Here is a 14064-nt window from a genome sequence, read left to right on the forward strand (position 1 = left end):
CAAGAGAACACGTGGTCATCCCTACCTCCTCTGGACTCACTAAACACAAATGCATCTTCCGTTAATAATATGTTGGAGTGTGCCCCTGGCTATCCATACATTTTAAAAACAAGAAAATGGTCCCTTCTGCTTTGCATTAATATAATATATTTTAAATTATTTATACTTTTACATTTGCTACTTAAGTATATTTTAGCAATTACATTTAATTTTGATACTTAATTATATTTAAAACCAAATCATTTTAGACTTTTACTCAAGTACTATTTTACTGGCTGACTTTCACTTTTACTTGAGTAACTTTCTATCTATACTTTTACTCAAGTATGACAATTGGGTACTTTTTCCACCACTGCCAGTGATAATTTCTGATATTTTTGTTTTAAACGTATCCCAAACATTAACCCTTACCCTAACCATTCTGAGTTCATGCCTAACCTTAAGAATTCAGAGTTAATGATTAAACCCTAACTTTACAAATTCAGAGTTAAGGCCTAAATTTTATCTTAAAGACTTTGAAATGTGACATTTGCAACAACTTCAAAATGTGACATTTGAGAAACATTGATGAAAGTCTAATTCTTTACTGAGACTGTAAGAGCTTGTTGAACATTTCAATATATTTTGAACATAACATTATATATTGTACGGGCATATCAGAGTGGGATCTCTGCTACTTTTAGAGTTATGATCCAATTTGTAAGTGTTACCAAGAGAGTGAATGTGAAAATGGATTCAAAATGGTCGCCCTCTGCTGGTGATTTGCAGGATGTGCCATGATACAAGTGAAAGGGGGACTGTGATTGGTAACATTGAGAACGACGTTAATCTATATAAAATAGGCCATAACTTTAAAACTAGAAGAGATCCCACTCTGGAACGTTGATATGCCCATAGAGTATATTATATTCAACAATAAAAAACATTTGCTAAATTATTTCAATATTAATGTTTACATTTTTCATTATGAATAAATTCATGTATTTAATTTTAAAAAATCTAATTAGTAATCATATTACAGAGCAAGTGATCAATTACACATATTACACACATTTTGGCTTTGGATGAAACATTATGGATGAAATATTATGGAGTCTTAAAGGAGGCCTGGGTAAGGCTAAAATGGCATAGATATGCCAACTTTGAGGAATTATTTCTCAATTATGCTCCTAGATACAAATGTCCAATATATGTCAACAATCCTTGCTCCAAAGGCCTATTCTATGGATTACATTTTGTGAAAATCCCCAAAATCATAGTCTTGTTTTTCCTCGGTTTCGTGAGGAATGACTCTGTTACACAGCAACAAGGACTGTGGAACTTAATAAAGAATAGACTCAGACACCATTTACATATTTATTATGTTTATTTAACCTATATTTTAGCAGGCAGGTTAAGAACAAATTATTATTTACCATTATGGCCTGGCAGGTGGTATTTATAGACAGATAGTGACATCGTATTTAAATTGAATAGCCTGGTGGAAAAGCATTTAAATGGATGTGTACCCACAATACGTAGCGCATCCAAGAGTAACATCACAAAATGAAAAATTCCATTGTTGGGGACCTTGGCAAATCCAATCGGATCTAGAACAATCCTTTTGCAACACCTGTAAATGCCTTTGGTGTTTCCGTTTGTGTCTGGATTCCGAGGTGGTTATGAAAGCCTGTTTTCAACGCAAATACAAAAATAGACAAGTTTCTCCCAGCTCATGCTGTGCATTAATAACACAGATCGGGACAGACAGACAGACACATGCACACACCTAGGGGCTACAAAACGCGACACCTAAAGGCCGTCTCTAACTTATCGTTCAACAATCTACATACATTACAGCACAGGGACAACCAAATATAGACAAACTATGCTGTTTCTCCAGTTCATCCACCATAGGAAGGAGAGAGAGTGCAACACCGTTCACCCTAGGTGATAGAACACTGCTAGAAAACAGACACGACCACCTGCTAAAGGACCAATCTCTCTCTCTCTCTTCCTCCTCCTCCTCCCCCTCCTTCCCCCGGCACTTTTAATAGCATCATTAGAAAAGCTATCCAACCTGTCTCTACCGCTGGTGGCTGTGGGAAAGACAGGGAGCGAGAAAGAGGGGAGAGAGAAGGGGGGATAGGGAGAGAGAGAGAGGGTAGATCGAGATAAAAAAGAGATGGAGGGGGGAGTGAAAGGGGGGATAAAGAGAACAGATGAAAGAGAGGGAAACGCTCTCTGATCACCCTACATCGCGGATCACTTCTCTATGCCTGGTGAGGTTTGTCTGGCTCGTTCTGAAGTCTGTATTCACCATGCATGTATCTGCCATAAGTTGGAGTGCTGTGTGACCATGTGGGCTGCTAGCTTCCCAGCTGTGACCAGGTGCGTGTGTAATACATGTCTCCGCTGGCCAGGTGTTCTCCCACCTGTTGCTGAGCTATAGCAGGGATAATGATAGGTCTAACATCCGCCCATCCCAGATTGCTGAGGACATTTTTTTATTTAATCCATTTTAGAATAAGGCTGTAACGAAACAAAATGTGGAAAAAGCCATGGGGTCTGAATACTTTCCGAATGCACTGTATGTCTATTCTATCACTGAGCCTTTCTGAGTGTCTATTACACAGTTCTACTCAGGGCTGCAGGGACATCCAGGCTTCTCTGTCTGTCTCTCTGTTTTTCTGTCTGTCCGTCCGCCTGTCTGTCTGTCTGATTGCAGAGATGTAGAGTAGTGAAGATCTGGGCCCAATAGAGATGTAGAGTAGTGAAGGTCTGGGACCAATATAGATGTAGAGTAGTGAAGATATGGGCCTAATAGAGATGTAGAGAAGTAAAGATCTGGGCCCAATAGAGATGTAGAGTAGTAAAGATCTGGGCCCAATTGAGATGTAGAGTAGTAAAGATCTGGGCCCAATAGAGATGTAGAGTAGTGAAGATATGGGCCTAATAGAGATGTAGTGTAGTGAAGTTCTGGGCCCTAAAGAGATGTAGACTAGTGAAGATTTGGGCCCAAAAGAGATCCCATGATAACCAGTTCTAAATGTAATCTCTCTAATGCATAGAGGAGAGCAGAGAATAACACACACACACACACACACACACACAAAACACACACTCGTCAAACAACAGCCTCTGTAGCTTTGACCGAGTATGCTAGACCAGGGGGAAAGCCATTAGCAGGGCAGAGGTTTATAACCACACACACTCATGCATAAAATATTCCAAGAGGCTAGGTTAGGATTTCTGTACTGAACTTTATTTAAAGGTGAAACCAATTCTCTTCCACCTTCCCAGCCAACAGTGTACAGGAGTCTCCTGCATCTCCTCAACAAGACCTGATCACAGTCTCTCTCTCCCTCCCTCCCTCCCTCCCTCCCTCCCTCCAAACACATAATTCAGTTGATTAATTTTCCGAAATACAGTACCTACCTAACATGGTTCAGTTACCAGAGAGAAGTCAAGGGGTCGTCACTAGTTAACTGCCTATTTCTACAATTTCTCTTCTTAAAGGTCCAATGCAGCCATTTTTATCTCAAAATCAAATCATTTCTGGGTAACAATGAATTACCTTACTGTGATTGTTTTCAGTCAAAATGGTTTTAAAGAAACAAAAATAGCTTCTTAGCAAGAGCAATTTTTAAAGCAAGAATTTTGCTAGGACTGTCTGTATAATGGTCTGAGTGGGGAGGGGAAAGCTGGAAACTAGCTGTCATTGGCAGAGAGGATTGGTACTCTCTTTCTTATTGGTTTATTAACTGCACTGGGCGTTCCTATGGAAACTCGGACATGATTGCTCTCGCTGTCTTGCAGTCGTTGACACATGCGCGCACACACACACACACACACACACACACACACACACACACACACACACACACACACACACACACATTCTAAAGAAGGGGATAGGATTGGTGACTGATAACCTCACTCCACATGCTGTACAGGCCATTGAATGGTGAGACGCCTTAAGAGCAACGTCTTGGCACAATCCATAACAGATTTACAAAACAGAAACGTCACCAGCACATCTCATCCAGTCAAATGAGCTAAATGTTCATAAACTACAGAGCTTGACCAAGCTCCACCAATCAGCAAATACTGTACAGGGTAGAAAAGAGGAGCAGGAAGAAGGACAACCCTAGTACAGGGTAGAAAAGAGGAGCAGGAAGAAGGACAACCCTAGTCAGGGTAGAAAAGAGGAGCAGGAAGAAGGACAACCCTAGTCAGGGTAGAAAAGAGGAGCAGAAAGAAGGACAACCCTAGTCAGGGTAGAAAAGAGGAGCAGGAAGAAGAACAACCCTAGTGCAGGGTAGAAAAGAGGAGCAGAAAGAAGGACAACCCTAGTACAGGGTAGAAAAGAGGAGCAGAAAGAAGGACAACCCTAGTACAGGGTAGAAAAGAGGAGCAGAAAGAAGGACAACCCTAGTCAGGGTAGAAAAGAGGAGCAGAAAGAAGGACAACCCTAGTACAGGGTAGAAAAGAGGAGCAGGAAGAAGGACAACCCTAGTCAGGGTAGAAAAGAGGAGCAGAAAGAAGGACAACCCTAGTACAGGGTAGAAAAGAGGAGCAGGAAGAAGGACAACCCTAGTCAGGGTAGAAAAGAGGAGCAGAAAGAAGGACAACCCTAGTCAGGGTAGAAAAGAGGAGCAGGAAGAAGGACAACCCTAGTACAGGGTAGAAAAGAGGAGCAGAAAGAAGAACAACCCTAGACAGGGTAGAAAAGAGGAGCAGGAAGAAGGACAACCCTAGTACAGGGTAGAAAAGAGGAGCAGAAAGAAGGACAACCCTAGTCAGGGTAGAAAAGAGGAGCAGAAAGAAGGACAACCCTAGTCAGGGTAGAAAAGAGGAGCAGAAAGAAGTACAACCCTAGTACAGGGTAGAAAAGAGGAGCAGAAAGAAGGACAACCCTAGTCAGGGTAGAAAAGAGGAGCAGAAAGAAGGACAACCCTAGTGCAGGGTAGAAAAGAGGAGCAGAAAGAAGGACAACCCTAGTACAGGGTAGAAAAGAGGAGCAGAAAGAAGGACAACCCTAGTACAGCATGTAACAGTGCTGAGAAACAGGAAATGTTCCCATTGGAGAGCAGTCATAATGTGTTCAGTGGATTGCATTGACTCTACAGTAACCGAAACAACCAAAACTCACCAGGCCGTCACAGTTGCTGATGGCTACGGTGGTTCCGGGCGTGTCTGTGACATCACCCACATATAAACAGTCTCCCTGCAGTGGCTCGGAGCGCGTGGCTGTCCCGTTGCCGTCGTCATCGTCATGCCACTCCATCTTGGCTCCGGGGGCCACCAGTCGCGCGTTGTGACGCAGACGCAGGTGGAATTCCCGGCCAAAGACGGTGACGTTGTAATACAGCTGTCTGTGTCGGGGCCCACCGTCCTCCTCCTCGTACATTCCCTCTTTTTCTTCACCTCTTTCTCCTTCTCCCCCGTTCTCTCCAGCCTCTCTCCTCCAGCGCCTACGGGACTGCCCCGCACCCACCAGGCCGGCTGACACAGCGTGGGACAAGAAGTGGCCGTCTGCGTCCACGCTCACGGGCCTCACCAGTCCATACTCCCCCAGGACATGCTGCAGGGAGTCTGAATAGGGGGTGAGAGAGAGGACGGGAGAAGACAGGAAGGGAGGAGAGAGGTGAATGGGAGAAACAGGAGGTGAGATGAGAGGTGAGAGAAGAATGCAGAGGGAGAGAGAAGGAGAAAAGAGGATATGAAGGGGAGGAATGAGAGAATTAGAGAAGAGAAAAAGAAGGAAATGGAAGGTAAGGGGGTATATTAGAGAATGACAGCGAGAGAGAGGGGGAAAGGGGAGTTAAGGGGGTATATTAGAGAATGACAACATAAGAGAGAGAGAGAGAGAGAGAGAGAGAGAGGGAAAGGGGAGGTAAGGGAGTATATTAGAGAATGACAGAAAGAGAAAGAGGGAAAGGGGAGGTAAGGGAGTATATTAGAGAATGACAGCGAGAGAAAGAGGGAAAGGGGAGGTAAGGGGGTATATTAGAGAATGACAGCGAGAGAAAGGGAAAGAGAGAGAGAGATGGAAAGAGAGAAGGTCATCTTAATTGCATCACTTCTAGATCACTGAGAAAATCTGCATGGATTTCAATCAAATAAGCCTATCCAACACACACACACACACACACACACACACACACACACACACACACACCTCTGAACCCAGATGTGACCCCACATCTTGCAGGGCTGCGCGCATGGAAACGGCAGCCTCAGCAGTGGCAGTGTGTTGGGTGCGTGTGCGTCTCTCTCCTTCTCAGTCCTCTCCTCACACACAGCAGCACAGAGACAACAGAGAGAGCAGCAGAAGAGTGGCAGTGTGTTGGGTGCGTGTGCGTCTCTCTCCTTCTCAGTCCTCTCCTCACACACAGCAGCACAGAGACAACAGAGAGAGCAGCAGAAGATCAAGGTGCTAATTGCGACTCTCACACGCTGAATAATGTTTTCTCACCGCCTGCCATGGTTCCCATGGAGCTGACTTCCATAGCATGCAGTTGAGTAAAGAAACACTAGGTTGGCTTAATAACAACGCCTCGTGGACACACAAGGAGACAACAACACAAGGAGATTAGCCTAGAGAGCATAAAACACAGGGCAAACTAATTCATTATAATTGTTTTAAAGGATTCCAGTGGTAAGATAGATATAGGCCTTATAGTGTAACATCATGTATTGTCATCCTCATCATCATTATCTATTCTGATCAACGCACCAAGTTGTGCAAAATTCATGTTGTCCTCTCAAGCCTTGGGGAGACATGCAACATATTTCTAAGTAAGCATGCAGCCTAATTCATATAAAAGTTATATTAGCCTATTGCGTCATTACTACTTCCCCATAACCAGGTCTCTAAGCATTACAGGCCGTTTTCTTGGCGACACATCGCCCTAAAACTGTGGCACTGACAGTGACACCTCCCTCTGAGGCGGCTTTTAGATGTGCGAGAGAGAGACAGAGAGAGAGAGAGAGGGAGAGAGAGAGAGAGAGAGAGAGAGAGAGAGATGCTCCCTCCGGGACCACTAGTGACAGAAAGCAGCACCTCGCCCACATATCACAACTCACAGTCACAACACTAGATCATATCAGTGTGACACTAACCCTCCGACTGTCCTTCTCAATATCACTCAATATTATTATTCATATCTGAAATGGATATCTTTACACAGATAATAAATATGGTGTTTTCATCACTATAGGCATAATGAGTGTCTATAATGGACATTGTCATCTAACAGTTGTGAGAATAAGCAGTTGAGAACAGTGATGTTTATAGGTACATATATTGCCGCTTGGGCCTTGCAGCCGCAAGGGGCACCTCTTTTTTCAGGAAGCCAGTCAAGGTCTCAACTTCCTGTTAGTTAGGATAGTAGAATACACAGTGTGAAATTTCAAAATTTGGTTGTGCATCAGCAGTTTTCCTTTTCTTATGTCAGTGACTAACAGTCACTCAATTAGCCCATGTCAGCTAACATTGTATAGATTGCTAGGTAAGGTAGTTTAGCCAGCTATCTAAACCTTGTAGCAATCATGGCTGAAATACTGACCGGGCACACAAGGCACGTGCCCAGACCCTGACCTCTACGGGAAAGGGGAATTCATTCAACTGAAATGTATCTTCCGCATTTAACCCAACCCTTCTGAATCAGAGAGGTGCAGGGGGCTGCCTTAATCGACATCCACGTCATCGGCAGGGCGCCTGGGGAGCAGTTGTTGGGGGTTAACTGCCATGCTCAAGGGGCCCCACTGATTTTGTTAGTCACTCTCACTCATATATCATATTAACATGGCATGAGTCATGGCAAAATATGTAGAATTACAGGAAATTTGCTTTAAAACTGCTAAATGTTTTTTCCATTCCATGTCAAAATGTTTCGAACTCCATGAAATTAGCTTTAAAATGGCAAAGTTCAATCTGCCCCATGGAAAAATGAGTAGAATCGCATGCAATTTGTTTTAAAACTGATTTTTTTTTAAAAATCTGCACCAGTCCAACAAATATGGCTTAGGGCCCCCCAAAAGCTAGGAAGAGCCCTGGGTGAGGGAGAGGTACCTGGGTGAGGGAGAGGTACCTGGGTGAGGGAGAGGTACCTGGGTGAGGGAGAGGTACCTGGGTGAGGGAGAGGTACCTGGGTGAGGGAGAGGTACCAGGCACCTGATTCCTTCAAGATCTCATCAGACTGATCCTATAATAACAGTTTCAATAAAGCTATGTTTTCCCCATAAACACTAAATAAAAAAAGTTGTCTGTAAAACACTGTGCAATTATATTATTCTGCTATGTTTATTATTATTATTATTATTATTATTCTCAAATGTAACGGAATTATGTTCATTTATAATCAATAACATCCTATCTTTCTGGCCTGTGACCAAATCGATAGCAGCGATCTCCACCTAATCAGATACGGTTACTCCATGGCAAACAAACCTTGCATCCTTTACAAAGCCAAAGTGAATTATCCTGCCCTGACTGTCCGAAAACCTGAACCGCGCTTCCGCGTCACCACCGGGATGAGGAGAGGAGAGAGAAACGCACACTTCACAACACTGCCTGCCCTTATGCCACAGCACAGAGACGATTCTCTGGGAAATGTATCGGGAACCTTCATCCATCTATTAAGTTGAAAATGGATGCTTTAGGGTATGTATATAACTCGACTATAGCCTAGGCTACGCTGTTGGGCGCACAGTGCGCACAGAAGGTTGCGCCTACCCAATTGACCCCCGGCGTATGGAAACAGCAAAATATTGTAAACATAAGTCGCACATTTACCTACCTACGCTACTGGCGATATACAGGCCGCTCGTGTGAAGAAAGGCCGGCAGAATGATTAAGATTGTAAATCCAGGCGCGAGACCCATGGCAGCTCCAAACTGCGCAGGTGAGAGAGTGGGACTTCGGGCTCCAGTGTGCTAAAGTTCCCCGCGACTAGCCACACCGCCACGACAGCAACAGCACAGCAGCCCGCAACTAACTGCCAAGTGCACCCGGAGAGAACGCTCCCTCCCTCTCTCTCTCTCCCTTTCTAACTCACACTCTCTCTCTCCCTCCCTCCCTCCCCTCTCCCTCTCTCTCCCTCCCTCCCCTTCTCTCTATCTCTCTCCCTCTCTCCCCTCCCTCTCTATCTCTCTCCCTCTCTCTGTCTCGCTCGCTCCTTGCCTCTGCACTCTGACAACTCCCCGACTCCACATACATGTGCGCCCACACATTTCTCTCGATGTGTTGTGCACGCAGGAATGCGCGAGGAAATATGAGGATAGTTCTGAAAACATTGGGTGTGCTGCAACTGTTTGACAGTTCATGACAGCTCAAATAAATCACAGGAAAATCAGAGAAAATTAGCAACCTCTCCCTGTCCACCCCAAAATAGTAAATAATGGAGAACATTTCGTATTGTAACTTTAAAGGCCCAGTGCAGTCAAATACAGTGGGGGGAAAAAAGCATTTAGTCAGCCACCAATTGTGCAAGTTCTTCCACTTAAAAAGATGAGAGAGGCCTGTAATTTTCATCATAGGTACACAAAAATCCAGAAAATCACATTGTATGATTTTTTATGAATTTATTTGCAAATTATGGTGGAAAATAAGTATTTGGTTACCTACAAACAAGCAAGATTTCTGGATCTCACAGACCTGTAACTTCTTCTTTAAGAGGCTTCTCTGTCCGCCACTTGTTACCTGTATTAATGGCACCTGTTTGAACTTGTTATTAGGATAAAAGACACCTGTCCACAACCTCAAACAGTCACACTCCAAACTCCACTATGGCCAAGACCAAAAAGCTGTCAAAGGACACCAGAAGCAAAATTGTAGCCCTGCACCAGGCTGGGAAGACTGAATCTGCAATAGGTGAGCAGCTTGGTTTGAAGAAATCAACTGTGGGAGCAATTATTAGGAAATGGAAGACATACAAGACCACTGATAATCTCCCTCGATCTGGGGCTCCACGCAAGATCACAAGAACAGTGAGCAAAAATCACAGAACCACATGGGGGGACCTAGTGAATGACCTGCAGAGAGCTGGGACCAAAGTAACAAAGTCTACCATCAGTAACACACTACGCCGCCAGGGACTCAAATCCTGCAGTGCCAGACGTGTCCCCCTGCATAAGCCAGTACATGTCCAGGCTCGTCTGAAGTTTGAGAGCATTTGGATGATCCAGAAGAAGATTGGGAGAATGTCATATGGTCAGATGAAACAAAAATAGGTAGAAACTCAACTCGTCGTGTTTGGAGGACAAAGAATGCTGAGCTGCATCCAAAGAACACCATACCTACTGTGAGGCATAGGGGTGGAAACATCATGCTTTGGGGCTGTTTGTCTGCAAAGGGACCAGGACGACTGATCCGTGTAAAGGAATGAATGAATGGGGCCATATATCGTGAGATTTTGAGTGAAAAACTCCTTCCATCAGCAAGGGCATTGAAGATGAAAGGGTCTTTGAAAGGGTCTTTCAGCGTGACAATAATCCCAAACACACCGCCCGGGCAACGAAGGAGAGGCTTCGTAAGAAGCATTTCAAGGTCCTGGAGTGGCCTAGCCAGTCTCCAGATCTCAACCCCATAGAAAATCTTTGGAGGGAATTGAAAGTCTGTGTTGCCTAGCAACAGCCCCAAAACATCACTGCTCTAGAGGAGATCTGCATGGAGGAATGGGCCAAAATACCAGCAACAGTGTGTGAAAACCTTGTGAAGACTTACAGAAAACATTTGACCTCTGTCATTGCCAACAAAGGGTATATAACAAAGTATTGAGATAAACTTTTGTTATTGACCAAATACTTATTTTCCACCATCATTTGCAAATAAATTCATTACAAATCCTACAATGTGATTTTCTGGATTTTTTCCCCCTAATTTTGTCTGTCATAGTTGAAGTGTACCTATGCTGAAAATTACAGGCCTCTCTCATCTTTTTAAGTGGGAGAACTTGCACAATTGGTGGCTGACTAAATACTTTTTTGCCCCACTGTATATATATATATATATATATATATATATTTGCACACTATGAGTATGAGGTTGGATTAATCAACAAGATTTCACATTCTCTCATCAGAATTAGACAATCATCAATGTTTCTCAACATTTCAAAGTCACATCACATTTCAAAGTTGTTCCAAACATCAAATTTCTAAATGTTTGGTAGGGTCTGGTATCTGTATAGTTCCAAGGTTCATTTTAGGCATTAACTCAGAATTCTTAAGGAAAGGGTTAAGGCAGCGTTTCTCAAACTTGGTCCTGCGGAGCCCAAGGTGTGGACGTTTTGTTTCTTTTCCCAAACACTACATGGCTGATTCAAATAATCAACTGATCTTTAAACGTTAATTATTTGAATCAGCTGTTTAGTGCTAGTGAAACAAAAACTAAATGTGCAGCCCTTGGGGTCCCCAGGGCCGAGTTTGGGAAACGCTGGGTTAAGGTTTGGAATAAGATTAACAAATACATATATATAAAAAATATATATTGCTGGATTCGAAGATGCAACCTTTGGAAGCAGAGGTGTTTTGTTACTTCTCTGTATCGTTCAAGGTTAAGTTTACGCATTAAGTCTGAATTCATAAGGTTAGGTAATAACTCTGAAAGGTTTAAGGTAAGGGGTAAGATTTGGACAAGGCTTAATTTAAAAAAATCAAAAATAACTTTATATCGCTGGATTTGAACATGCAACCTTTGGAGCCAGAGGTAGATGCTGTTGCCCTTAGTGGCCAGTTTCCGTCATCTCCCTACATCCTCAGACATGGATAGACGTCAAATACTGACTTATATCACGGTGACCTGCCTAAGTCGCTCTGGATAAGAGCGTCTGCTAAATGACTTAAATGTAAATGTAAATGTAAGCATAATAATGTGAAATGATTTAGTCTAAGAGCAGTTTGAAAAGATCGCCAGAAATCTCAGCCTGTTTTGGTAGGATGGAGTTTTGGCCTGCCTGGTGAACAGGGCAGGAGGTAAATTACTTATTAATAGAGCAATAATATTTGGAGTGCACATTTCTCAGACTCATCCCACCACCATTCTGCAAAGCGTGCAAACAGTTTATATCCCATGAGCGTCCTGAGACAGAATAAGCAGTGCTGCAACAGCGCCTTGTTTGGAGGAGGGCGGAACTAAAAGGTAGAGAGGGGAACGTTAAATGCAGGACCCAAGGGCCCAATTTACAGAGCTACTGCATAGGTCCAGCTCTACTACAGTTAGAGGAGGGGAGCAACAGTCTTTAGGCCTCAACTTTCATTGTGGTGGCAGTAGCCTGCAACATATCGTACATTGCCCCAACTTAACCTGTACCCGGTGGTGGTGGGGTCTGGTCTCTCTGTTACCTGTAGGTGGTGGAGTCTGGTCTCTCTGTTACCTGGAGGTGGTAGGGTCTGGTCTCTCTGTTACATGGAAGTGGTGGGGTCTGGTCTCTCTGTTATCTGGTGGTTGTGGGGTATTGTCTCTCTGTTTACCTGGAGGTGGTGGGGTCTGGTCTCTCTGTTACCTGGTGGTCGGGTCTGGGCTCTCTGTTACTTTGTGATGGTGGTGGTGGGGTCAGGTCTCTCTGTTACCTGGAGGTGGTGGGGCCTGGTCTCTCTGCTCTCTGGTGTTGGTGGTGTCTGGTCTCTTTGTTATCTGGTGTTGGTGGGGTCTGGTCTCTCTGTTATCTGGTGGTGGGGAGTCCAGTCTCTCTGTTACCTGGACGTGATGGGGTCTGTTCTCTCTGTTACCTGGTGGTGGTGGGGTCTGGTCTCTCTGTTATCTTGTGTTTTTGGGGTCTGGTCTCTCTGTTGTCTGGTGGTGGGGAGTCCGGTCTTCTCTGCTACCTGGAGGTGGTGGGGTCTGTTCTCTCTGTTACCTGGTGGTGGTGTGGTCTGGTCTCTTTGTTACATGGAGGTGGTGGGGTCTGTTCTCACTGTTACCTGGTGGTGGTGGTGTCTGGTCTCTTTGTTACATGGAGGTGGTGGGGTCTGTTCTCTCTGTTACCTGGTGGTGGTGGGGTCTGGTCTCTTTGTTACATGGAGGTGGTGGGGTCTGGTCTCTCTGTTACCTGGTCGTGGTGGGGTCCGGTCTCTCTGTTACCTGGAGGTGGTGGGGTCTTTTATATCTGTTACCTGGTGGTGGTGGGGTCTGGTCTCTTTGTTACATGGAGGTGGTGGGGTCTGGTCTCTCTGTTACCTGTAGGTGGTGGGGTCTGGTCTCTCTGTTACCTGTAGGTGGTGGAGTCTGGTCTCTCTGTTACCTGGAGGTGGTGGAGTCTGGTCTCTCTGTGACCTGTAGGTGGTGAGGTCTGGTCTCTCTGTAATCTTTTGGTTGTGGGGTCTGATCTCTCTGTTACCTGTAGGTGGTGGGGTCTTTTATATCTGTTACCTGGTGGTGGTGGAGTCTGGTCTCTCTGTTACCTGGAGGTGGTTGGAACTAGTCTCTCTGTTACCTGGTGGTGGTGGGGTCTGGTCTCTTTGTTACATGGAGGTGGTGGGGTCTGTTCTCACTGTTACCTGGTGGTGGGGTCTGGTCTTTCTGTTACCTGGAGGTGGTGGAGTCTGATCTCTCTTTTACCTGGAGGTGGTGGGAACTGGTCACTCTGTTACCTGGTGGTGGGGTCTGGTATCTCTGTTACCTGGAGGTGGTGGAGTCTGATCTCTCTGTTACCTGGAGGTTGTGGGGTCTGGTCTCTCTGTTACCTGTAGGTGGTGGAGTCTGGTCTCTCTGTTACCTGGAGGTGGTGGAGTCTGGTCTCTCTGTTACCTGTAGGTGGTGAGGTCAGGTCTCTCTGTTACCTGTAGGTGGTGAGGTCTGGTCTCTCTGTAATCTTTTGGTGGTGGGGTCTGGTCTCTCTGTTACCTGTAGGTGGTGGGGTCTTTTATATCTGTTACCTGTAGGTGGTGGAGTCTGGTCTCTCTGTTACCTGGAGGTGGTTGGAACTGGTCTCTCTGTTACCTGGTGGTGGTGGGGTCTGGTCTATCTGTTACCTGGTGGTGGTGGTGGTGGGGTCTGGTCTCTCTGTTACCTGTAGGTGGTGAGGTCTGGTCTCTCTGTAATCTTTTGGTTGTGGGGTCTGATCTCTCTGTTACCTG

The 14064-nt window shown here is 44.9% G+C and overlaps 1 protein-coding gene across 1 annotated transcript in view; it reads right to left on the bottom strand.

Moving 5' to 3' along the window:
* Nucleotides 1–9027, bottom strand: part of LOC115129144 (A disintegrin and metalloproteinase with thrombospondin motifs 2-like) — a 248543-nt gene extending 239516 nt beyond the window's left edge. Inside the window, exons 1-2 of the mRNA XM_065018518.1 lie at nt 8787–9027; nt 5135–5577 (exon numbers count right to left, since the gene is read on the bottom strand). Coding sequence (XP_064874590.1) covers nt 5135–5577; nt 8787–8871 — 528 coding nt within the window. The 5' untranslated portion in view covers nt 8872–9027. The remainder of the gene's footprint in view (nt 1–5134; nt 5578–8786) is intronic.
* Between the last annotated feature and the right edge of the window lie 5037 nt (nt 9028–14064).

This window comes from Oncorhynchus nerka, linkage group LG5 (assembly GCF_034236695.1).
Source record: "Oncorhynchus nerka isolate Pitt River linkage group LG5, Oner_Uvic_2.0, whole genome shotgun sequence".
NCBI classification, from domain to species: domain Eukaryota; kingdom Metazoa; phylum Chordata; class Actinopteri; order Salmoniformes; family Salmonidae; genus Oncorhynchus; species Oncorhynchus nerka.